The sequence below is a fragment of the Anguilla anguilla genome, chromosome 5 (genome assembly GCF_013347855.1).
Source record: "Anguilla anguilla isolate fAngAng1 chromosome 5, fAngAng1.pri, whole genome shotgun sequence".
Taxonomy (NCBI): Eukaryota; Metazoa; Chordata; class Actinopteri; order Anguilliformes; family Anguillidae; genus Anguilla; species Anguilla anguilla.
In genome coordinates, this window is record NC_049205.1 from 15311677 (window position 1) to 15336411 (window position 24735).

Below are 24735 nucleotides of genomic sequence, written 5' to 3' on the forward strand. Positions count from 1 at the left end.
ATACCATACAATCAATCACTAAAACACGAATCATTTACAAGACTGTCTGCTTGTGGTACTTTACAGATCCATTCCCACTTCACATACAGATCACCAGATAAACTATCTAGCTTGAGCTTCCTAGCCAGCTAACCAACACATTATCTTATGTTATGCACGTTGCTCACCTAGCCAACTAAATTCTGAATCTCAGTCCGAGTGTCAGAGAGCAACCGGCTTTAGCCTTGTGGTCACAGAGAAACCCACATCAGCATCACTGTCAGGGAGAAATCTGTCTCAGCACCACTGTGAGAGAGAAACGTCTTCGAGCTCCGTTGCCAGAAAGACTTGCCTGACAGGTGCGGGGGGGGGAGGCGGCTACTGGACTCTCGCAAGCAGGATCACTGATTCTCTGATCAGGCAGATGGAGGGAAAGATTTTCTTGCTGAGCCATTGACTCCAAATTGCAGAGCAATAACCTCCAAGGCCCAGAGAAGCCTCACAGATTAAGGAAGGGTGGATTGCCCTTCTATCCATTTGCTTTTCCCACTGAACAGAACACCTAAGATCCAGGAAACCCCTGGGTATATTACAGCTGCAGATGTATTGAACTTTTCTGCAATGACAAGAATATTACCAAAGCTAAAGGTCCTGTTTTTTTTTTTTTTATCTCTGCTTTATGAGTTGATTAAGGGAGATAAATGTCACATACACATTTCTCATTGTATGTATCATAAGCTGAAGATTTATGACATACTTTATGTTGAAAGAACATTCATCAGATTGAAATGGCAATTTTGTTTTTATAATTGTCATAGTCTTTCAGTTACTGGAACAAAAGTGCAAAATCAATCACTTGTGGCTGAAAAACTGTGCAGGATTTAAATGAGCAATTTAATCTAATGTAAGAAACATAAGTTGAAAAATGAATTGTCATTTTAAATTCTTCACATTTCTAAATAATTTAAGAGATTTACTAAGTTGTGGCAGGCTTGTGAGAACCGAACATGCAATATTATTACGTGCTCAAAGGTAAAGAAAAAATATTCTAGCAATGAGATTGTGCCCCCCCTGTGAGGTCATGCCCTTGTTGCCATGACTACTATCAGATAATTGTCCTGTTGTAAACATTACCTAGGTGCTTAGCATGTATGAGGCCACAAGACAGACCAAAGCCTTCTGGCAGTGACTGAAATACTGCACCATGACAACATCTTGATCACACAGTAGGCTTGCCAAAGATCAACACAACCAGACAACAAGCAACTCCGCATAATACATGTATTAATCAAAAGGAAAGGAAATCCATGAGAATCGTTTTTTTTTTTTTTGTCAACCAAGCAAGGAGGCCGCCACAATTGTAAGACTTTTCTTGTTTAAAGGAAAATGGCTTGTGATGTGCTGCTTTCCAGACCATGTAAAAGAAAATGAGAGGCTCCCACAGATCTTTTCTCACTCCACCTCTTTCGGAGCTTACCAGTGAGGTCACATTTGCACCGCTGCTTTGCCCCGAAAGAGATGAATAAAACTGAGCGAAATATCGATTTCAGAAGTCTCATCTGACTTCTCATCTTCTGCCCTTGTTATGCAGTCTTAACGATTTCATCATATCCAAGCTTTTCGCGGTATTTTTAACCTCTGCATTAAACCCTGGGACGTGATTGAGTCCGACACTGTTGCTAGCAGGCAGTACAGACCATGTCCTGGAACTACCCTGTCGTCTGCCCCCCTGTGAAGAAAAAAAAACATTTATCTTTGCAACAGGTCCAACTCTATTTTGTCTAAATCTTATTGGAACAGGGGACGAGTGTGATGTATAGAGAAGTATTTGTGTCGGTCTGGTTTAAACTTCTTTTGTACGGCTAGTTACACTTCTGATTTATTGTTGACACTGAGAAACATTATTACTGAAGTATAACTTGAAATATTGATTATTTATTTTACTCACCTCCACAAAAATGTTTTCTTACAATAGTTATATATATAAGAGTTATAGAAAACAACTGCCAAATTCAGATCAGCAATCAGTTGGCTCGACCTGCATACATGGCTGGAGCCCTGGATCTGGAGTTAGATGTTAGATGCTTTAATACACCTGTTTATTCCTTCCATTAAATTGTATTTATGATCCTGACCTTCAAATGCATTCTGTGCCGGTAACACATCACGCCTTGTTTTTCATGTTGTTTATTTGGCCAATTAACTACATCCTGAAACTTGCACAGCACAGCATTACCTGGGTAAAGTGGAGTATACAGAACAGCAGCATTTACTAAATATCCCTTGTGCCTAAAGAGATTAGAGTGGATCCAAAAGACAGGTGCATTGTCTTCTGAAATTTGACAACCACAAATAGGCCAACCAGAGGCACCCACACTCAGTGAAATCAAGAAGAGAATTTCTACAGCGTAAAATTCCATGTACAGAATTGGTGGCCAAAAAAAGAACATTATACAGCATTATACAGCTTTTGCATACTATAGTCATCTGCAACCAGTGGCATCCCATGCTTATAATGAATGTGTGTTTATTGCTGGAAACCTTTTCCTTGACCATTTAATGTGTCCAACCTCTCTTAGGAAACGATGAAGCACAGAACAGATTCTAATCAAGTTGTGCTGTATTCTAATTAGGAAAATACAAAGTGTGAGGCAGTCACCTGTGGTCAGCTGAGAGGCGTAATTAGGACATTCCCTAATTGCCATAATAACAAGCTGTTTGTGTCTGTGTTTATGCAGCAGGAATATCCACGGCATGCAGCCTGTCAGACTTCAACACCTCACAGGCCGCTGAACTTAAAAGGCCTCCACAGCACAAATTGCCTAGAGTACCTGATTCCAAAAGCAGAGATTAAAGAAAAGAAGCGTCTCAATAGGTGCTCAAAGTCTCAACAGACCACAGATGTAATGAAAGGAGGGATGCTTCCTGAATAATTTTCTTGAGGAGATTTATTCAACAAATATTGTATTTACAAGATGGATCGGTTGGGTTAAAACTATCACTTAACTGAGTAACCGAGAATTTCATTCTCTAGTTGAATTGTAAATGCAGCCACCAGCTACCAGCCATGTCCTGATGTGGTGGCAGAGAGCATAGCATTTGTCAAGAACTGCAACGACAGACTCCAGAGTGAGGAACAGCCCATCCTGTATAAAACTCCAGACATGTGTAGCGAAGAATTTTGGAAAGATTTAACAAAAGTTTAGACACCATAATAATAATGGCAGTGTATAAAATATAATATTTAAGTATTTGTCCAGGCTTTAAAAATCGAGAAATATGCCTAAGTACTCAGTTCTGCCATTTACCATCTTTTTAGATAACAATAAATCACAGGAATTTTCACTTTGCCACAATTGTCATCTATCTATGACTCCATTGGTGTCACCCTAATAATGCCTACTCCCCCTGGAAACCAGAACAGTCATAAAAGAAGATGCAGATTTTGAGCATTGTTTACACTTACAGCACTATCAGGGAAAATGCCAAAGAGATGCTTATAAAATAACAATAATATTATTGCTACTGTAGTATTTATTAACAACAAAAACAAGAACAACAACAATAATAATAATAATAATAATCATCATTGTTGTTGTTATTATTATCATAATAATAATCATTGTTGTTGTTGTTGTTATTATTATTATTATTGTTACTGAAATTTACATCAAATGGCCAACACACAAAAAGGTCAAACGAGTAAAAAAGTAATCAGGTGACATCATTGGTAAATGAAAAGGTGCCAAGGCCAAAATCATAAATAAATGTAGCCTAGGCTAGCCTACAATGTACAATTAAATAACAGAACATCACACAGAATAACGGTTTCATGTCCTGTTATAATGACATCATCATCAGCACATACGCATGTTTGTAATTTATGTCGCTAATTAATGAGATAAATAATATCCATTATAGCAATAGCATACACACAGAAATGACAAGCTGCGTCTTTCCATTCATTCGTATCTACACATGTATGCAAACATCACATGATACAGTAAGTCTGTTAAGTCAATCGGTATAGATCCTAAATCCTCAGGGGCATCTTATCCATCTCTATCTGCGAGGTGCTCCGCGGTTCTACCGCTTTGAAGAGACCTGCTGAGTGTGTACAAGAGAGAGAGGGAATGTGTGTGTGCGTGTGCGAGAGAGCGGGGGGGGAGTGTGTGTCTGCTCCGCTACTGCTGCCCTTTGATCCCTGCATTAGTGTTAGTTAGGGGCTCGGAGACACACACTTAGCTTCAGAGAGAGCAGCCATAGTCAAGACACAGCAACACCACCCCCTTCTCCCGGGCTCCTATTCCCAACAATACACTCTAGACCGAGGACAGCCAGGTGCACGACAAGTCCCTGCCATCCGCGCCTCGCTCACAATTTCAATGGACAAAAATCATTTTTGATACTGATCCCTAAACACGGAGGAGAATGTGAAAAAGGGCGACAATGCCCCGCAGGAAGCAGGACCAACCCAAGCGCCTGCCTTCGCGTAAGTCCATTTCTGGGTTTCTGAGATTTTTACGGCTCTTCTTGTGTTTTGCGCAGTAGTTTAGGGTTAAAGAGGTGAAACAGACAAAGACACGGAGTAGGTTAATTCTTCTTTTTTAGGTCTGCACTAGGCAGCCATGTTGGCGATGAGCAGCTCGCCAGTGAGTGTATTTAAGCTGTATCTTTAGTACTGAATGATCAATAAAGGTCCCGTTCTCCTAAAGGTTGTGGTCAGTAAGCGTGTGTGTCGGTCGTAAATGGCATTATGGCAGAGCCGTTTTCGCGATTCTGCCCGCGGAACTCTGGCTCTCTTGGAAGCAAAAGGGGAGGATCTGAGAATCTGGCCGCAATAAAATGAAGGGTCAGTCGGATCAGACAAGGCAGGCTAGACTCAGGCTTCCGTGCCCCAGCATTAGCACCGCAACTTATTTTCTCTCTTCGTGAAACACATCTCGCTAACTTTCGTAAGATCAAACCCACGGAACGACGTAGTTGTCATCCTATTCATATATAATTTTCGGACTGGATCTGTTATTTTATGCTGGGCTATTTCGTCCCCTCCCAGATCAGAAAGGTTCGTGTCTGCATGCTGCCGGAGTCAAAGCCATGGTCGGTCACCTGAAGTTCACGGTTTTCCTTCCCTTCGCAGCCATTCATTGCAGACAGACTGCGATCAATAACGTGGACAAGAACGCAGATATGGAGTTTATCGTTCTTCCCAATGATCGCGCGACGTAACCAATTATATTAGATACGTCTTTGGTTTAAATTAAGGGGCTATCAATAGATATTTTTGTTCGTTTGACCCTACGTAGCCAGGATGTTTAGATTGTGCTTTTATCGGGCGAATAATAACTTGCAATTGCGCACTCTCTCCGCTAGAGGATCTACTAGGTAGAATATTGAAACATTTATCAAAAGACTTAACTGTCGCAATTTTGGTGTAAAAGCTGAACACGGACGACGATGAACTAATGGACCAGGTTGTCAGCATAAGGGTGATATGAAAATGATCTAAATGCAATGCAGTGAATAGTAAGCGACTGTGGTGCTGCTGTGTAACGTTGCGGTGATCTGTGGTGCTGGGTTCAACAGCTGCAGCTGTTGGATTTGCAGGGGTTAGCTGTTCAGCAAAAACACTGAGATATTTTGCACAGCTCGTGCCAGTCTCTCAGACAGTTTTGCGCTGTGTAGGGTCTTCTGTGGGTTAAGGCGAATCAAGGTTAAGCTCTTGTCACACTGGTTGTGCGGATTGCATATCCATTGATTGATGAATCATATCCGACCGCAGATGCCCTCAGAATCCAAGCAAATTAAAATTGCACGTCTGGATCAAAGTTGAAACGTTCTAACAAAGAGAATCATTTTAAGGTGAACTGCATTACCACAAGAATAAAAAATAAGCTTTTTCCTCATGTTATTGCATCTTCTCATCAATAAGTCTGTATTTTCTTTGTATACACACTTGTTTGTCTCTTGTTTAGTTGTTTTGTTTTCCTTTATGACATTTTTTATTCTGAAACCAACATAGAGAGGGTATGGTGAAGCTGTATGTGTTAGGGGAACACTGTGTGAGGCTACATCTCAATTTAGCAGTAGGTGGGACAGTCTCGGTGCAACGTGGAGTGGTACGGGGCATCTTAATGTGAGAAGGAGTGTGATTTGGCATCTCTGTAATAGAATGCGTGTTACTGTGTTCTCATTGTTGAAGAGTTGTCCTGGGTGTCTCATTGTAATAAGGAATGTGATATGACTTGTTATTTTAGCATAACCAAGTGTAAGTGGGTATTCTCAGTGTAACAGTGTGAGTGGGTATTCTCAGTGTAACAGTATGAGTGGGTATTCTCAGTGTAACAGAGTGTGAATGGGCATTCTCAGTGTGACACAGTGTGAGTGGGTATTCTCAGTGTAACAGTGTGTCAGTGGGCATTCTCAGTGTAACAGAGTGTGAGTGGGTATTCTCAGTGTGGCAGGGTGTGAGTGGGTATTCTCAGTGTGACACTGTGTGAGTGGGTATTCTCTGTGTGACAGGGTGTGAGTGGGCATTCTCAGTGTGACAGTGTGAGTGGGCATTCTCAGTGTAACAGGGTGTAAGTGGGCATCCTCAGTGTAACAGTGTGAGTGGGCATTCTCAGTGTAACAGTGTGAGTGGGCATTCTCAGTGCAACAGGATGTGAGTGGGCATGTTCAGTGTAACACAGTGTGAGTGGGTATTCTCAGTGTAACAGGGTGTAAGTGGGCATCCTCAGTGTAACAGTGTGAGTGGGCATTCTCAGTGTAACAGTGTGAGTGGGCATCCTCAGTGTAACAGGGTGTGAGTGGGCATTCTCAGTGTAACAGTGTGAGTGGGTATTCTCAGTGTGACAGTGTAAGTGGGTATTCTCAGTTCAATAGTGTAAGTGGGCATTCTCAGTGTGACACAGCGCAAGTGGGTATTCTCAGCATAACGGATCATGAGCAGGTATCTCAGTTTCATTGGTCCTTTACCCCTGGGGTGATGATAACAATCTTGGCCAGTCCAGGGCTTGAAAATATTGGATGGTGGGAGAAGTTAAATCTGGAGCCCTTTGGCATTGCCCATTTGTGCTGAAACTCTGCCAGCACCTGACCTGATCCTGTCTTTCAGTGACTAGTGAATGGAGCTGGCATGCCTAGTGATGATCAGGCCTTTATGTAGAAAGGAATCAAAGAGTAGAAAGCCCCTGTATGGGAACATGACTGATAAGATGCCAAAGCCAAAATTAAGCCTGTTAGGCCAGAGCTGCCCAACCCTGTTCCTGGAGATCTTCCATCCTGTAGGCTTTTATTCCAACCCTAATTCAGCACACCTGATTCTACTAAAGAGCGGCTCAATACAATTTCTGGCTGAATGAAGTGTGCTTTGTTATGGTCGGAGTGAAAACCTCCAGGACAATACATCTCCAGAAACAGGGTTGGGCAGCCCTGGTGTAGGCTATATCAATACATGAAAATAAACAAATTATCTGAAATTTTCTTTAAAAATTATTATTATTTTTTATTTAGCTTTGATTTGCGCCTACCGCACATTTCAAAACAGCCAAAACACGTGGCATGAGTTTGAACTTCGGCTGATGTAATGGCGTTTGTGCGAGGAAGGGCCTAAAATATCTTCCGAGCGGAGTGGGAGTGCAGTTACCCACCACTGCCAGTTTGGAACGTTATCTGTGGGGGGGTGCGAGGGGGGGGGGGATGAAATCACAGCACTTCCTGGGCAGAGAACAACTGTCCTGCAGCAACCTCCTCCCACCACAAACCCAGGAAAGTGTCCTGACCGTACATCAGCTAATGCATTTAGCGGCGTCACCGGCCGTTTGGACTCGAGCGCTTGTGCGGTCGAAGCACGAAAGCTGGGGAACGGTGTCGGCGTGGTGCACGCCCCTGGGCGTCGACAGCTCTCAGAGCAAGGTGTGCGAGCGGAGTGCAGAGGCGTTGGCGGTGGATAGTGGAGTTTTTTTTTTACAGTAAATCGTACTCGTCTCGACGGAGAAGCGGCGGTCAGCGGCGCTCAGAGTTTTTTCCTGACACCGACGTGCAGGTGAGTCGTCGAGGTGCTAACGACGTGCATTAAACACATTGTGCACGCGGGGGTGATGTCGCACCGTATCGGGAGCCGTCGGAACCTCGGAGGGGGGATTCATTTCATAATTCCTCAGTTTCTCGTGTCGCACTTGGTTTTGGCACGCGGATGATGGCTTGATGCCGAAGCTAATTCGTGTCACTTGCTCTCTATGCTAATACATTTAATTAAGCATAATAAACTTCTGAGCCTGTTTGTAAAGGGCCAACGCCAATCTCCATGTGCCTGAAGCTTCCGAGCTGAGCGGTTAAAAGTTATGTTCTATGATTTTAGAACATTGTGTAACAGGCTGTTGCCTGCTCAGAAACCATTGCTGGAGCCACAATACTCCAGTATGTTAGAGTAGCCCATTAGCTATTCTTGAGAACAGCAGAGAAAGACTTTCTGCAAAGAGTAGCTGGACCTAGCAAAGGCCCGTGAAGGCTTATAATCTTGTCAGGAGACTCTTGTCTGGAATGATTCATAGATGGCATTTTCAGATGGCAGCGCACGTTCGCGGTGCAGCTTCATTAATCTTACGGACATTTTGGCGGAGGGACAGTAGCATATGTGTTTATTGTTCCTTCAGAAGGTTCCTTTAGATGCGTACATTTGTCCTCTGAAACCCAATGAAAACCACTTTTGGCAGGCTCAGCAGATGAGTTCGGTAAGGCTGGGGGATCGTCCACCTCCTACTGGTTGAGAGTCAAAGGTCTTTGGGCCATACTGTCAGACGCTGTTGTTGTGTAACAGTTCCAAATGCAGCGAAACTGGTGATGGTGGGGCACTCCAGGAAAGAGCACTTTGTAACGTGAAGCTGACGCCACGTCGTTTCGACCACGTTGCCAGGTCCTTCGTCAGATTAACGCAGGTGAGGGAATCCCTGAATAAATCTGTGATGTAGGTCATGCTCACGTGAGCCAACGTTTGAGTACAAACCTACTTACGTTCAGAACTGATGACAAGGCCTTCAGTAAAACGCTGGCGGATTCTGCCCTGCTCCCCCAAACGATTATATAATGTGCGATAAATCTGTCCTTACATCATTGGCTAAGTTTTCACGGACTGATAACCTGGTTGTGACAGAGCCGACAACACTATTGGTGCATAACCTCAATTTGACAGAACTGACAGGCAGTTGGTGTAATGCATATCGTTTGAACATTTTGAATAGATATATGACTTACGATTTTACATGAAATAGCATAATTTAGCTCATCTGTTTAGTGCCTTTTCAAAACAATAAAAATGATGGATGCCGGGTTAGATCTTCCAAAAGGAGAATGTCAGTTACAGGTCGCATGTCAGGCTGTGGTCTTAGCAGCCACACATTAAGCAGTCCAAGGGTGACAGCAAGTGACAGTCCTGGCCTGACCAGTCACGGTCATGACAAATCCCAAAGAACATCTTAATAATAATATTTATTATTTTACTTTTATGTTGATCTGTGAGAGTGAGTTTGCCTCAGTCTCACTCCTGGTCAGTTTGGCGATCACAGTCCTGGTCAATTCAATTCAGTCTCTATCCCAAATAATGATTAAGTCCCAGTCCTGACGATTTTCCAACAGTTTCAGCACAGAGAAATTCAGATAGGCTACATTCCAGGCTTGACTGATCCCAGTCAGTCTCAGTTGTTACCAATTCAGATCAGTCTCAGTCTCAGTCCTATCAATTTCTAATCGCTCTCAGTCCTGACCAATTCCAGCCTGAGTCAAAGTCTTGATAAGTTCAGGTACGCTGCCCAATTGCAGCCTGTCCCGATCGACGAATCCCGACGAGAATCCCGGTTCTGACCAATCCCGAGAAGGGTGACAGGCACTGTCGAGGCCCGTTACCCCGGCAGTTTATGAAGTTGTCTTTTTCAGGTGACTGGGCGTTCGGTCAGGCGTGACTGCGGAGAGCCTGGTGACTTACAGTGCCCGAGAAGTCGCCCGTCTCTCCCCGGCGTCGTCTTCTCTCTATCAGTCATGTGGTGTGAGGCCAGACACATCCTGACATGGGTCTCTTAACACCTCTGCCGAAAGCTAGCGCATCGTTTTTATCGTCGCTGAGGTAACCGACAAGGCAACAACTCACGTCCATTCATTAGATTGTTGTGGAGACGACACCGGATGAAGCTATTCGTCCATTTGCCAATTTTATTGTTTTGAGAGCTGTGCATTTTTAACAGTTACATTTCCAAGAATACTTTCAAGATTCTTTTCATTTTTTAAAAAAACCTGCTGCTTAAATAGTCACAACCTCAGTCGCTGTCTCAGCTGCTGTCTGTGCTGATGCCTGGATAGATTTCCAGTATTAACAGCAATACATCCTCTTGTTCATTCAACCATGAAACGGCTCTGTTAAATTGTATGCTTTGTAATCTTCTCATTTGCGCATACATTGCACACCTTTTAAATGTAGTGTGTACAGTTATGGGTAATAATTATAGCATTATTATTCTTGTTATAGGCTGAGAACACCCACAGTTTATTTTTATCATGGTACTAAGTGCTTTTTCTTAAGACTGAAAGAAACATATTATTTTCATGAAAATACTATCACAACAACATTCTTCTATTTTACAGCAACCAAAAATGACACATCTTTGATTAGGTGCATATATAAACAGTAATTAGGCTATGCTGTCTTAACTGAAGTTTTACTGTTTTATATGGTACATTAAAAATAAAATATAAATTCAAATCACTGGCATATAAAAACATTTTTATGAAACAAAAATAAAAGTTTATTTTACAGTGACAATGCAAATTCTTCCGTTGTTATACATAAAGGATACTCCATTTTGTAAACAACTTCCTGAATCATCACCTACATTTAACCTCCCTCAGTGTTTAATATGCGTAGGCTAATAAAGTAAGCTAAAAGGCAAGTTGCCATTACTTTCTCAAGACAATTTGAATCTCAGTGACGTGATCAGTGATCTAATTTTGCAATGCGCAATGTAGGGACACATGGCTTTGTGTTGAGAAATTTGATGCCGCAATGTTTTGTGTCATGCCTAACATATACACACATTTTCTTTTTAATTTATTGAATTTTTTTTTGTTCTCTCTTGGAACGGAGGGTAAAAATAAACCGGAGCGTGGATGCCTGTGCATGTGTGAAGAGGAATGCGACGCGGTCGTGGGTGAGGTGTCTCATTCTCCCCCCCAGAAACACTTCCTCCTGTTACAGCTCTGGCTGCCGGCCTGCGGTGCCCACAAACGGTGGAGGTCGCGCTCAAAATACACGGACGGTAATGCGTAATACATCTCAACGCCGCATACCTCCCCATTATATATAGCGCCGTCCCCGAGCCCCCCCTCCCCCGAACGCGAGGACGTCGCTCTCCGGACCCGGCGAAGCGCCCCGCGCTCCGACCCGCCCCCTCTCGACGGGCAGACCCCCTGCCCGATGATGACCGCTGCGGTGCAGAAGGCCCGAACCGTTTCTGGAGAGTGTGTGAGGCCTCCAACGAAACTTCCCAACTGGCAACAGGAGAGTTCTAGCGAAGCCGTTGTAAAATGCTGGCCAGGGCTTCATGGAAAAAGCTTTTTTTTTTATCTCAGTGGAAGGTACCCGGATAATTAAAGGATACATAAAGTAGTTTTCCAAAAGCAGCAGTGGTCAGACGCCTAGTTTCGTTGGACGGGCCCTCTGCAGTTAACAGCCTGGAAGCGTCCTGCTGAGTTGTGATTGAAAATATAATTTCTCGCAACTTGACAACAGAGAGACAAAATTAATGTTTACAGAGCTGAGCGGTGAAACTTCTGATTGCACTTTCGGACTTCAAGCGAAGTGACACAGTAGGTTTGTGATGTGTGAATCAGTGGATATGTGGACGGCGGAATACTGAATGTGAGAAAGGTCGGTCAGGATGAGACTCTTTAAATTGGCCCTTGACTTCCTGTTTGCCTGGTGGTTAGGTCGCTGGTGGACTTTTGGAAAGGACTGTCTCTGTCGAACGGTCGTAATTTGGATTATAACTATGACAACATGATTATTTTATTTATTATTATTAGTCAATGGCATAACATAGCCTACATTTTTTAGTTATACTGTGACAAATCCACACATGGCAATGTACATTTTAGACTGTATTTTCACACTTAATAATAAATAAAATTTCAGAGAAATTATGCAAAACAATTCATTCGCTGCTCTGAATGTAGGAGTTGGGGTCAGAGCTGAGTCTCTCAGTACGTGGCGAGTCTGTGAAGGGAAATTGGAGAAAGACAGCAGCATCAGTTAAAAACTTATTAGAAGGCATATTAGAGCCCATATGGCGGTTGGTCATTAGCTTTACGGTCTGTTGTAAATATTGTAGCTAGTTAAGCTACAGACAAAACGGTTCAAGCTGAAGAGCAACAGATTTAGCAACCGCACGTTTTGGTCTTGGAAGCTGACGTTGCCCAAAGCTGTAAAAAAAGCATCCCAGCTGATATTATTTCATGATGCCTTTAAATCATCCGTTTATTTTTGAATTCTGCAGTGCTAAAACTTACTGAGAGAGGTCCAGCCAAGCCCCTGCCCTCTATTCCAGCACCAGTGCACCTCCACCCCTCCCCCCGCCTAATTTTGCCCTAAAGACCTTGTCAGAGTAGTGACATACTACTACAAGCCGAGACGGAGTGATTTTATAGCTGCCAGAGATGAGAACATGAGTGCTTTTGGAGCACCATTTGTACCCGCACACCGCACAGGGGAAACGTCTCAGCAGTGGCAACCATCACTATTTTCACTGGTCATTCTGTGATGTTTTATTTTATTTAATTTCTTCTTCGGGAGCTGCACAGCGAGTCCACAGCGACGTCCAAAGACGATTGCCCGTCACCGCGTTGATTAATGAAGCGCGAGCGGCCCCCCAAAACACATGAAAACATGTCTGAACAGTCGGCGTCAAATGCAAATAAATATAAGCAAGTGCGGTCGGGCCCGATGCTCTCAGACATTTTAAATGCGTCGGCAGACATACTGCCAATAACGCCAGGGCCCACTGAGAGGGAATGAGCGCTGGCGAGATTGACTGCAGTGTATTCATTCATCAGTAAACAAAAATCTCATAAACATCCAACCAGCCCTTGTCTGCGAAAAAAAAAAGAAAACGGATTTGCGGTGACAGATTAGCTCAGGGATGGAGCTACGTCGCGAGAAAGGGGAACGGAAAGGAAAAAACGAGCACTTCGCGGATTGATGTCCCTGCTAACGTGCGAGAGAGGCACGATTTATAACCCCGAATTTACTCAGCTGGATACATTTCGGTTCCCCCCCCCCCTTTTCTTTCTTGCCTTCTTCAAGGAAGGAGCGAGATCCTCAGAGAACCCCAATTAATGCAATTACGCCGCTGATCCGTTAGCCGCCTGTGAGAAGGTGGCGGGCGGACGCGGCCGCGGCGCCATATTGCGCGCTGCGCTCTAATAAGGAAGCGTGACCGCGGGCAGGCTCATTAGCATAGCCTGGAGCGCCGCGGCCCCCGGCCAGGGCCGAGCCGGACACTTAATTAACGTTAGCGCCCGCGCTACCCCGCCCGCCGCGTCCCCTTCCGGGCCAGCCGGGACGCGAGGGGGGGCCCCCCCCGGCTTCGTCAGTCGGCCCGGCGAAACCTTTCAGAAGCCCGTTGCGTCGAGTTGGGGTCCCATGACCTTTTTCTCTCCCCGGATGTGCTGACAGCGGGGTGACGCGCCGCTTCCCTCTCTCCGTAGCGGAACGGGCCAGGGACGCGTTTTTTTTCTCGTTTCTTTCCTGGGTCTGAATGTCTCTGGTGCCCGCCGGTGTTAGCTTGTATTGCTTAACAGTTTCTCCTGCTGTCAGCTGTCAGACTGCAGAACCTCTTGATACGTTGTGACGCGATTCAAAATCTGCGGCGCTTTGGGCCCGAAAGCTAGTATTTCCTTTGAATCGCGGGGTGGGGGGGACGGGGGGGGGGTTGAATATCTGGAAAACATCCCAGCTTCGCCTTCGGGGTCAGGACGGCCAGTTTCACGGCTGAGCGAGCTCGAGCGTTAGCGTTAGCACGGCCCGCGATGCTTGGGGCGGGAAGCCCCGGCGCGAGTCACATGACCAGCTGACCTGCGGAGGAACCCTTGCCCTCGACGGCGAGGTCACCGCGCCTGACGGGCCTGCTCAAATCTGTCTGACTGCGCGGCCGTCTGGCCAGCGCTAGCCAGAGCCCGGCCACAAAGGACCCGCGCGTCTCTGTCGCTAAACAACCACCGCGCTCACTCCTCTGTACGCTCTCACTTCCTGTCCCTGTAATCGCTCTGTGTGTGTGTGTGTGCGTGTGTGTGTGTGTGTGCGTGTGTGTGCTTGTGTGTGTGTGAATGTGTGTGTGTGTGTGTGTGCGTGTGTGTGCTTGTGTGTGTGTGTGTGTGTGTGTGTGTGTCTGTGTGTGTGTGTGCTTGTTTGTGAGTGAATGTGTGTGTGCGTGTGTGTCTGTGTGAGCTTGTTTGTGAGTGAATGTGTGTGCGTGTGTGTGTGCGTACGTGTGCTTGTTTGTGAGTGAATGTGTGTGTGTGTGCTTACGTGTGCTTGTTTGTGAGTGAATGTGTGTGTGTGTGCTTACGTGTGCTTGTTTGTGAGTGAATGTGTGTGTGTGTGCTTACGTGTGCTTGTTTGTGAGTGAATGTGTGTGTGTGTGTGTGCGTACGTGTGCTTGTTTGTGAGTGAATGTGTGTGTGGGTGTGTGTGCGTATGTGTGCTTGTTTGTGAGTGAATGTGTGTGTGTGTGTGTGTGTGTGCGTACGTGTGCTTGTTTGTTTGTTTTTGCTCTGAAATGAGATGTTAATTGGCATGTTTGAGGTTAAACTGAAAGTGGGAATTGTCTTGGCGCTGGTGAGATGGGGTGTCACACGGACGGCCGCACTTGCCGCTGGCTGTGGCAGGAGCAGAGTGCCGTGCTCACATGGGCCAATCACAGTCCGGTTCACGATTAGTGTGACGAGGCTGAGATTCTCAACTGAGCAAATTATGGTTATCCTTACTGACACATCAATGTTTGACATATAGTACATGGCTGAATGGAAGATAATGCCTCAGTTAAGCAATGGTATTCAAATCGGTGTCACAGAATGTCGGTCGGGTTTAGTGTGCGTGCTTGTGTGCGTGTATGGGTGTGTGTGTGTGTGTGTGTGTGATGGCTGTGCACTCTGCTTACAACATATTGCTGCTCATCACTCCTCCCCTTTACAGACACAGGAAATGATCTCATAATTCATTGCTGAAATCTTTGCTCAGTCCCAGTTCAGCTAGCTGAGACCCACACAATCACTTCACTGATCTTCTTTCTGCTGTCAGTTGAGGTGTTTGCCTCTCGCACTGCTCAGGGGGTGTAGTGCAGTTTCCAGATCCCAGAGATGATACACACTGTGGAGTCGCTGCTGTTTTCCAGTGTTAGCGGTAACAGATCTGAACCGCTCAACATCCTGCAGCTGCTTGTGTTCTGCCAGCCTAAACACAGACACTCGCATACATTTCACCACAGACACACACACATGCAGTACCCACATGCACACACGCACACACACACAGACATACACAAGCACAGACACACAAACACACACACACACATTATTATTATTATTATTTGAGCCCACACATTAGTGTTCTGCTAAGGTAAATGAAATAATGGAACACAACCCTTTTGTCCCCTCCCTGACACTCTAGTATCTATGTCTGAAGCTGTATTTTCTTCAACTGTATGAGCTTTTTGTGGTTATTTATGCTTTGACTGTTTGGTTTAAATATCGCAAGGGCTGCATATTGTCAGTTTTCTGTTGTGTTGTATGTGTCATGACCGTTTTGTGAGTACGGTTTGTAGTTAGTGTATGGTAAAGCTGCACATTCAAATATGCGCCGGTATGGTATCTGTGCCCTTACTTGTTGACCGGACAGAGAACCCTCAGAGCTCCCCCCCGTAAGGACTGCTGCGGGGTGATCTGTGTGTGGTCAGAGTACGGTCAGGCTGTCGCTCGGCGAATGCGGATGATGGCCAGGTGTGCAGTGACCGTGATGATCCCTGCAGGTCGCCGAGGTGCCGTCGCCTAGCAACCGGCCGTTCCCTCAGAGTAAACAGAGAGCAGGCCGCTGGGGTCACGCGAGGGTCACCGAGGCAAAGGCCTCCATCGCACGCGAGCGGGAGGGAGGAGAGAGCGTTCGCGATCGGGGGGGGGGGGGTTTTCTGTGTTTTTCCAGAGCTGGTGGAAACCGCTTTAATGCCTTCTTGCGGGTGCTTTCTTTGAAATTTGGATTCGTTGTGAGAAAGCAGTGAAAAGAAAACAGAAATAGAAGCAGATAAAATGTGTGGTACAGTGTGTCCAAAGAGCAACGTCTCTATGGTACCTTTTTTTACCATGTTGTATTCACACTTATCAGCAATATTCGCTTTCTTTGTTCACTCTCTTCTGGCAAGCTGTAATGTTTTGCTTATGAATATTGAAACATGAAGTGTATATTAATGATCCTTGCTGACCTTAACCCTCCCTCATTGGCTCCCTGGTGGTATCTACCAGCTCATGAATATTAATGTTCTTCTGTAACCTCCATTACCCTAATCTTTGCTGCCTATCCTCCCAGGAGAGCTCGTCGCCATGGTAACCCCTTTACTAAACTCCTTCAGATCCTGGGAATAATATAGTTAAAATGAAGACTGTACTCTGTACTGTAGCCTTGTCGTGCCAGGGAAGCGGGTGGTTTCCTCTCCAAAGCAGGGAATTTTTTAAAAATAGTTTTGTGTATCTCCGGCCACATTTGGCAGACGGGCACTCGCGAAAATACACCTGTTGAAACTGGAGAAGCGTCGGATGGCGCTCGGTTCAAGGTCTGTTTACCGTGGCCGGGCTGTTCTAATTGTGTTCGGCCGCGCTTTCCTGGTGAAGACGAACGCCGGCTTCCTGTTGGCTGGCAGGTCGGAGGGTCGGGCTAAAGGAAGCCTGCCCGTGAGCCGCAGGCCCGGCTCGCTGGAGGGCCGGCTGGGTAGAGGTCAGCGCTGTGGCACGGACGCACACCCGAGCGGGCCCTGCGGTCACAGCGCTGATTCTGCCAGCGGAAGCATCTGAAAATTTACCATTTCGGTTTGGTTGCAGTTTTTGCTTTCAGATTCCCACCATTTGACTGGACGATAATGGTGATAATAGTAATAAATAATACGAATGATTATAATTAACTTTAGTGCTTTTCAGGCTCAAGCCTGAAAAGGTAAAAAAAGCCTGGTTCAAGTAATCCGATAAAACATAATGCTGCAACAACAAAAAAAACAAGTGTTGACCAGTGTCCGCTGTGTTTTCTGCACACTGAGAGGTGCCCTGTGCTGTTGTGTTGCAGATGCTGATGGACTTGAGGTGGGCGGGGCCAAGGGGCCGGCAGTGGAGGAGGACGGCTGGTTCGGGAACGCCTCGGACACGCCCTCCGAGTCCTCGTACGGGGACGAGGCCCCGCTGGAGCAGGACGCGTCGGGCGAGAGCTCGGCCGGGTGCCCCACGCCTGTTCCCCGGGCGTCCCTTGACCTCCTGGGGCTGGACAGGGAGGCGCTGAGGGCGGGACACGTCTCCGGCCAGGACACGCTCTCCTCCATGGTGTCCTCGCTGTTCGGGGACGCCTCCCAGGCGCTGGGCTCCCCCATGAGCAGCAACCTGCGTCGCCTCCTGGAGGCGGGGGAGCTGGCCGCGCAGGGGAGGGGCGGAGCCTCGCCCAACGCGCCCCTGGCCCTCTCCCCGTCCTCCAATCACGCGCAGCAGCAGCTCAGCGCCCTGGCCCGCAAGCTGGCCGGCTCCGCCCACTCCGCCACGCCCTCCCCCGTGTCCGTCAAGCTGGAGCCTGGGGGGCGCTTCAGCCCGACGGTGGACGCCAACGGTGGCCCCGCGTGGGCGGGGTCTTTGGAGGCGTGGCCTCCCGGCGGCTGCCACGCCCCCACCAGCCTGTCGCCGGACTCCGCCATCCTGAAGCTGAAGGCGGCGGCCAACGCCGTCCTGCAGGACAAGGGGGCGGCGATGGCGCTGTCCTCCTCGTCCTCGTCCTCCTCCTCCTCCTGCTCCTCCTCCGTGTCCTCCATGGCCACCGAGGAGGCGGGGCGCTTCGACGCCTTCGCCTCCCCCTTCAGGACGCAGTCGGCCAGCTCCACGCTGGCGGCCCTCTCCAAGAAGGTGAGCGAGAGGAGCCAGTCCGGGGCCCAGGCCGAGGGCGCCCAGGGGACCTTCCTCTCGCTGGTCTCCATGACGTCCTCCGCCGCGCTCCTGAAGGAGGTGGCGGCTCGCGCGGCCGGCTGCCTCCTGTCCGATAAGAAGGAGCCGCCGCTGGTTCTGGGACCCCGGGAGGACGTCAAACCCCCGACGGACAAGAACCAGAACCAGAACCAGAACCAGACCTTGGACCTGCTGCAGTCGGCACCCACAACCCCGAAGGGCAAGACCAAAGCCAGCAGCCAGGGAGGTAATTTCTGTGTGGAGTGTGCAGTGGACTCAACATTCTCACTTTTTCTTCCGTGTCCCTGTTTTCATTTAGCGCGTGGACCTTCAACCCTGCTCCCTAGAGCCGGGGTACTCAAATCTGGTTTTCATTATTCCCCTCTAACCAGACCTGATTTAAACCTGGGTCACCAGTTGAATCTCTAGCCAGTCAGTTGCATTAATCTATCAATTAGTCATCATGCAGAAAAGAAAACCAGCACCACTACTGGCCTAGAGGGCCAGATTTGGTTATCGCCGTGCTACCAGTGGGTTCTGTTACAGTTCTGTCACTCAGCACTTAGCTGGTTAATAAAAAACACTTCATTACACAGCTAAGTCATCTCGCCTGGGTCCTTGGGACTGAATTGGTTGGTGAATTTAAGGTGAAACCGAAAGCGAGCAGAACCTGTGGCTCTCCGGGAACCGGGGTTATAAACTCCTGCTTTGTGATCAGAGTGGCATTATATCGTCCTCTCCTGTAAGCAGTAATCCAGCGGTGTAGTGCCCCGGTACGGTCGTATCAACAAGCGCTCCTGCATATTTAATTCAGCGAAGCTGTTTTTTTATATATCACAGCTGCCGAGACTTAGAGCCCAGAATCCCGTCACCTCGAATAAAGCAGATTTGCAGAATTGCATAGCGCGGGGTATGTTTGCACATCGATAATGGTTTTTTTCCCCTCTGGCGTACCTGCACAAAGGCACATTCAGTTCAGACGTTTCTATTTCTATTCAGAAGCTCTCACACCACAGCGCGTCCTCTTACACCCCAAGGTCACATTCCACCTTGGTTTTAATAGTGTTTGTGCCATACATTTCGAATGATTTTTAAAAAATTTTTTACATGTCTCTGTGAACCCTGGACTGTACTTCCTTGATGGCAATACTGTAACTATTTTCATAATTTGACAGTTGAAGTTAAAATCTTTAGATACAGTAAATCCTGGAGCTCAAAACCAGCTGACAGCTCATCGTTAGTCACTCCTGCATGGACTTTCTGTAAATATTTGAATCTTAAATTAGATCAGGCCCATTTGGTTCAGTATGTATGTTTTTGTCCCCTGTTAATATGATTCTGTATTGAGAGTCATAACTGGCATAGTGTACCAAATACAATATGAAGGGGATAACGGCGTTCCAAAGCGGTTACCCCCTTATTTAGTCACACAGTCCTGACCCCAGGAGGGGTTTGGGTTGCGTGCCTGTCGATGGGTAAGGTCAGAGGTCAGGGGTCGGCGCGGGGGTCGGGCAGCGCGGCGTCTCCGCGCGAACGCTCGGCCCTCTGGGACGCGGCCTCCGCCGGGTCAGGGGCTCTGTCGAGAGCGTCGGGCGGGGCCGGCTGGAGCGCGCGCGGACATCCGAGTCCTGCGCGGATCTCTCGACGGATTCCAGAGCGCACATGGCGAGCGTGGCGGAGGCGCCAGGCTCTGAGCTCGCTCCTCCATTTCCTCACAGCGATTACGCCTCGGCCGGTCCGTGTCTCTCACTGAGAGGACGAGCTAGCCTATTAGCATGTTGCTCCATTCTCTGTTGCAATGACGGTGCATTAGCCTTTGAGTGCATTCCTGCGTTCTCTCTCCCAGGCAACGGCTTAGCCTGAGAGTGCTTTTTTCTGTTCTTTCTCCCAGAGACGACGTGTTAGCTTGTTAGCGTGTTCCTCCATTCTCTCGCAGCGACGATGTGTTAGCCTGTTATCATGTCCCTTCTTGCCAGCTATTTTTTCTCGAGATGAGGCCACAGGTGCTAGTTTATTGCTGCAAATAGGCAGTCTTCTCATAAATCCTAGGTCAGTTAGTGGCTTAACATCATGATTTCATCAAACTCTCATTTTTATGTTTTACAAAGAACATGGCATTGAATGTTTGTTAAGCAATACTAATTTGTAAGTTGTGTAGGTTCTCAATAAACCATCTGAATCGTAATGGAAACAGCAACCATTACCATGATGATAATGAATGTTAATTCATGACATTTTATTAAAGTTAGTCAATCAGACCAATAGTCTTGATAGAAGAAGCCAGTGTATCCCTGAAATAAACCCCAGTCTCTACTGTTAGAGGTACAGCACAGCTGTGTCAGCAGTGAAAGAGCAAAGTTTAGTTTTTGTCCCCCTAAGAGACATGTAATAGGTACAAGACATTCAGTCAAAGGTATATGAGAGCCACACTGTTGGTCTCTCTGCCATAAGGAGATATGTAGTGAGGGAATATAAGAGAGATATACAGTAGCAGGTCTCCCTAGTGAGGGAATATGAGAGAAATATAGCAGGTTTCCCTAGTGAGGGAATATGAGAGAAATATAGCAGGTCTCTCTCGTGAGGGGATATGAGAGAAATATAGCAGGTTTCCCTAGTGAGGGGATATGAGAGAAATATAGCAGGTCTCTCTAGTGAGGGGATATGAGAGAAATATAGCAGGTCTCTCTAGTGAGGGGATATGAGAGAAATATAGCAGGTCTCTCTAGTGAGGGGATATGAGAGAAATATAGCAGGTCTCCCTAGTGAGGGGATATGAGAGAAATATAGCAGGTCTCCCTAGTGAGGGGATATGAGAGAAATATAGCAGGTCTCTCTAGTGAGGGGATATGTGAGGGATGCAGCAAGATTAGCTTCTATAAGAGGGGTAGTTATGAGATACAGCAGACATTTAGTAGATATGAGCCATATATCCTAGCCAGTCTGTCTTCATTGAGTAGATATGAGTCATATATCCTAGCCAGTCTGTCTTCATTGAGTAGATATGAGCCATATAGCCTAGCCAGTTTGTCTACATTGAGTAGATATGAGCCATATAGCAAAGCTGGTCTCCCAGCACTGAGAGAACAATGAAAGAGCCTCATTCTCTCTGACTTCTCCCAGGGTCCCCTGATGATGGAGGAAAGCCCTTTCAGTGCCCTGTGTGCGGCCTGGTCATTAAGAGGAAGAGCTACTGGAAGAGACACATGGTGATCCACACCGGCGTCAAGAGTCACCAGTGTCCCCTGTGCCCCTTCCGCTGCGCCCGCAAAGACAATCTCAAGTCCCACATGAAGGTAAGCCTAGCTCCTGCCCCCTAGTGGCGGCATCGGGTTCTGCAATAGTGAAAGGGGGAGCTAACGCACAAACTCTTACTTTCTCCCTCTTCAGGTCCCACTGGCTGCCACTAGGGGGGCATTAGGTCCTGCAGTAATGAAGGGGTGGTGGGTGGGGGGGGGGGGGTTCTTGACTCTTGCTCCCTGCTGGTCCACCAGCATTACCACCAGGAGATCCTGCTATAGTAAACAAAATCATCCTGAATCTCCTACTCTGCAGGTTCATCAGGGTTGGCCAGTAGGTGGCGCTGAATCCTGTGGTAGTAAAGGGGTCATTGGTGATTGTACTGACCCTCTGTCTCCCCCTGCAGGTCCACCAGCACCAGGACCGCGGAGAGACATTCCACTGCGAACAGTGCCCCTTCACCTCCTCCCGCCACTTCAGCCTCAAGCTGCACATGCGCTGCCACCAGCAGTGCCCCGGCAAGGAGGCCAGGGTGAAGGACGAGGTCACCAGCGACACCGAGGACGAGGGCGGGGCCCTGTCGCTGGGGGCGTCGGGGGGGCGGGGCTCTCCCCTCGAGCCGGACGCCGCCCGGCTCCTGGCGTCCCCCGAGGAGGCCCCGGACCACGCCCACGTCAAGGAGGAGCCCCTGGAACAGGAGGTGTCGGCTCTCTCCCCCTTCGCCCTGCACAGGGAGCGGCCCGCCAGCGTCGCCGGCTCCCCTGTCCCCCCCGCTGCCTCCCTCTTCAGCCCCAACATGAGCGCCAAGACTGCCACCGACCTGCTCATTAAGCTCTCAGGTACTGCCCCGCCCTCACACCTGACACTGCCCCGCCCTCACACCTGTCTCTGCCCCGCCTTCACACCTGTCTCTGCCCCGCCTTCACACCTGACACTGCCTCGCCCTCTCACCTGTCTCTGCCCCGCCTTCACACCCGACACTGCCCCACCCTCAGACCTAACACTGCCCTACCCTTACACCTTACACAACCCCGCCCTCACACCTGACACTGCCCCACCCTTACATCTTACACAACCCCGCCCTCACACCTAACACGCCCCGCCCTCACACCTTACCTCACCCTTATTATGGGCCACAGAGGCGTTAGAGATTTGACTAAATGTCCATTGACACCTGTTATTCCTCAGCTTGAGCCAATCACCATGAGCCAGAGCCGCTTGGCAAAGAGTGAAAATCAGTTCAGCTGCTGCAGACTGTACAAAAGGCTCAGTACCTGTGAAGGTAAACAATGTAAACAGGGTTCATCAGGAGGGTGAGGGTTGGACTCGCTCTCCTTCGCTTGCTGCCGCGTAATTAGATTGAGATCTCAGAGGAGGAGGGGGAAAAGAAGTAGAACATTCGATTAATTAAAAACGCATGCATAATTCATAATTAAAAATGAATTCTTAATTAGGGATGATTAGCGAGCCCGCCTGACCCTGCTAGGATGCCGGGATGCAAGGTCGGCGCGGTAGCCTTCTCGTCAGCCCCCGGCCGCGCCTTTTTGAGGACCGGCGCCCCCTGGTGGCGGCCGTCCCTTTCAGCCTCAGACAGACGGTCAGGAGGGACAGAGTCCCAGGAAAGCAGCACACCGCCCACTCTCCAGGCAGAGCATGGCCAACTGTCAGGGTGTGAATTGCTCTGCTTTGCACCAGAATGACAGTTGGAAATGAGATGAGAGGACGGGAGAAAGGGAGAGCGTTCCACTGATGAGCGCGGATTCGTTGTTCTCTGATTTTCGTGCGGAAATAATACCGTAGCTGATAAAAAAATAGTTCACTGAAAAACAGGTAAACTCTGAAGTCCCAGAGAAAGTGGAAAGGGCCTCCCTTGTCTGCCTGGGGGACGGGCGGGGGGACGGGAGGGGGGACGGTATGAAACAAATAGACCCGGTTTTCGGCGGCGCGGTCACGTGGTCCTGTCGAGCGTGTGGAGAGTTTGTGTCTCCGCACGGCTGTTCTGCAGGCTGCCACTGAGCCCGGTCTTTGTCCACTCATCCCTCCTGCATGTAGTGACACATTAATCTCCACAGGGACGTGTGTTTGAGGGGGTGGCAGCCGGGTTGGGGGGGGGGGGGGGGGGGGGGGGGGGGGCAGGGGGGGGAGAAGGGAGATGAGATTGACACCAATGACCCAATCGGAGTACCACTTTGGGGTCTCCCCCACCCACCCACCTGCCATCCTCGGGGGGTTAAACTACTTACCTTTGATCCCCGGCAGAGCCCCGCCCCCACCGACATGGCGGCCAGCGGTCCAGCCTGATCCGCGGGTCATGTACTCAGATGAAAGCTATCAAACACTTTGAAATTCCTGGCCCGCTCTGGCAGAGCAGACACCCACAGCGTCCTCTCAGGTAGTCAATCTGAGTAACGAGGGGACGCTCGGCTGGGTCCGAGTACTAGTGAAAGCACGGCTAGACATGATAATGCCTTCAGATCTTTAATATTTACCTACACCATCCTTAGTCCAGGACACGGCACCTTACTCGTGAGCGCGAAAAGTAAAAGCGGTGTATTAATTTAAGTAAACGGAGTTGGGCGGAAATACTATTTCCACGGAAACGGCGCTCAATCTAATACAGCAGCTTGTCAGAGGGGTAAGATTTGTTTCTACTTCCGCGGTTGAATTTGGGTAAAGTCCTGAGAGGTGTGCTCGAAGTCAGGTGCAGAACAGTGGGGTGTTGTGGTCTGTTGGAGTTTTTTTCTTGAAGTCTTAAGTTCTTGCTCCACCCCTTCCACGTACCATAATGTTCCAGCGTTAAATGAAGTATAGAACACGCCGAGCTTAGGTTTTCTTATGAGGACAGCCACAGTCTTTTCTATTTTTACATATTCTGCAGATGACATATGCACAGTGTTCACTGTGTACAATTATCGAATCCTGGTGATTCGCACGGCGTTTTTCACATGATGGTTGTTTTTATCCGTACATCAACAGTCTCTTTTAAAAAAAAGAAAATAAAAAGAAAGAAAAGACGCAGCGTTCTACATTCACCGCGCATCACGCCGGGTTCACGCCGGCCCCACGCCGGCCCCACGCGCGGTGCACGCTCGATCGCGCGGTTCCGGGACGAGGCTCGCCGTGACAGGAGCCGTGACTCTCTGACCCCCGTTCCCCCCCCCCCCCCGCGCGGCATTGTGTGCGACCCATCAGCGCGCTTCTATTCCTGGCTCCCCGGGGGGGGCGAGCGCGGAGAACACGCAGCGGCCATCGCGCACGCTAATCCCGCTAGCAGGCAGTCACGCAGCGCGCGGA

At 48.2% G+C, this 24735-nt stretch overlaps 1 protein-coding gene across 2 annotated transcripts in view; it reads left to right on the forward strand.

The window, feature by feature from the left end:
• Positions 1-3985: 3985 nt before the first annotated feature.
• The window catches only part of LOC118228245 (zinc finger protein 827-like), a 44120-nt gene continuing 23370 nt past the window's right edge, over positions 3986-24735 (forward strand). Inside the window, exons 1-4 of one of the 2 annotated variants that reach the window (XM_035419606.1) lie at positions 3986-4471; positions 17348-18451; positions 21325-21497; positions 21848-22280. In XM_035419606.1, the coding sequence (XP_035275497.1) occupies positions 4429-4471; positions 17348-18451; positions 21325-21497; positions 21848-22280 (1753 nt within the window). In that variant the 5' untranslated portion in view covers positions 3986-4428. The remainder of the gene's footprint in view (positions 4472-17347; positions 18452-21324; positions 21498-21847; positions 22281-24735) is intronic. The other variant, XM_035419607.1, reaches the window with a different exon arrangement.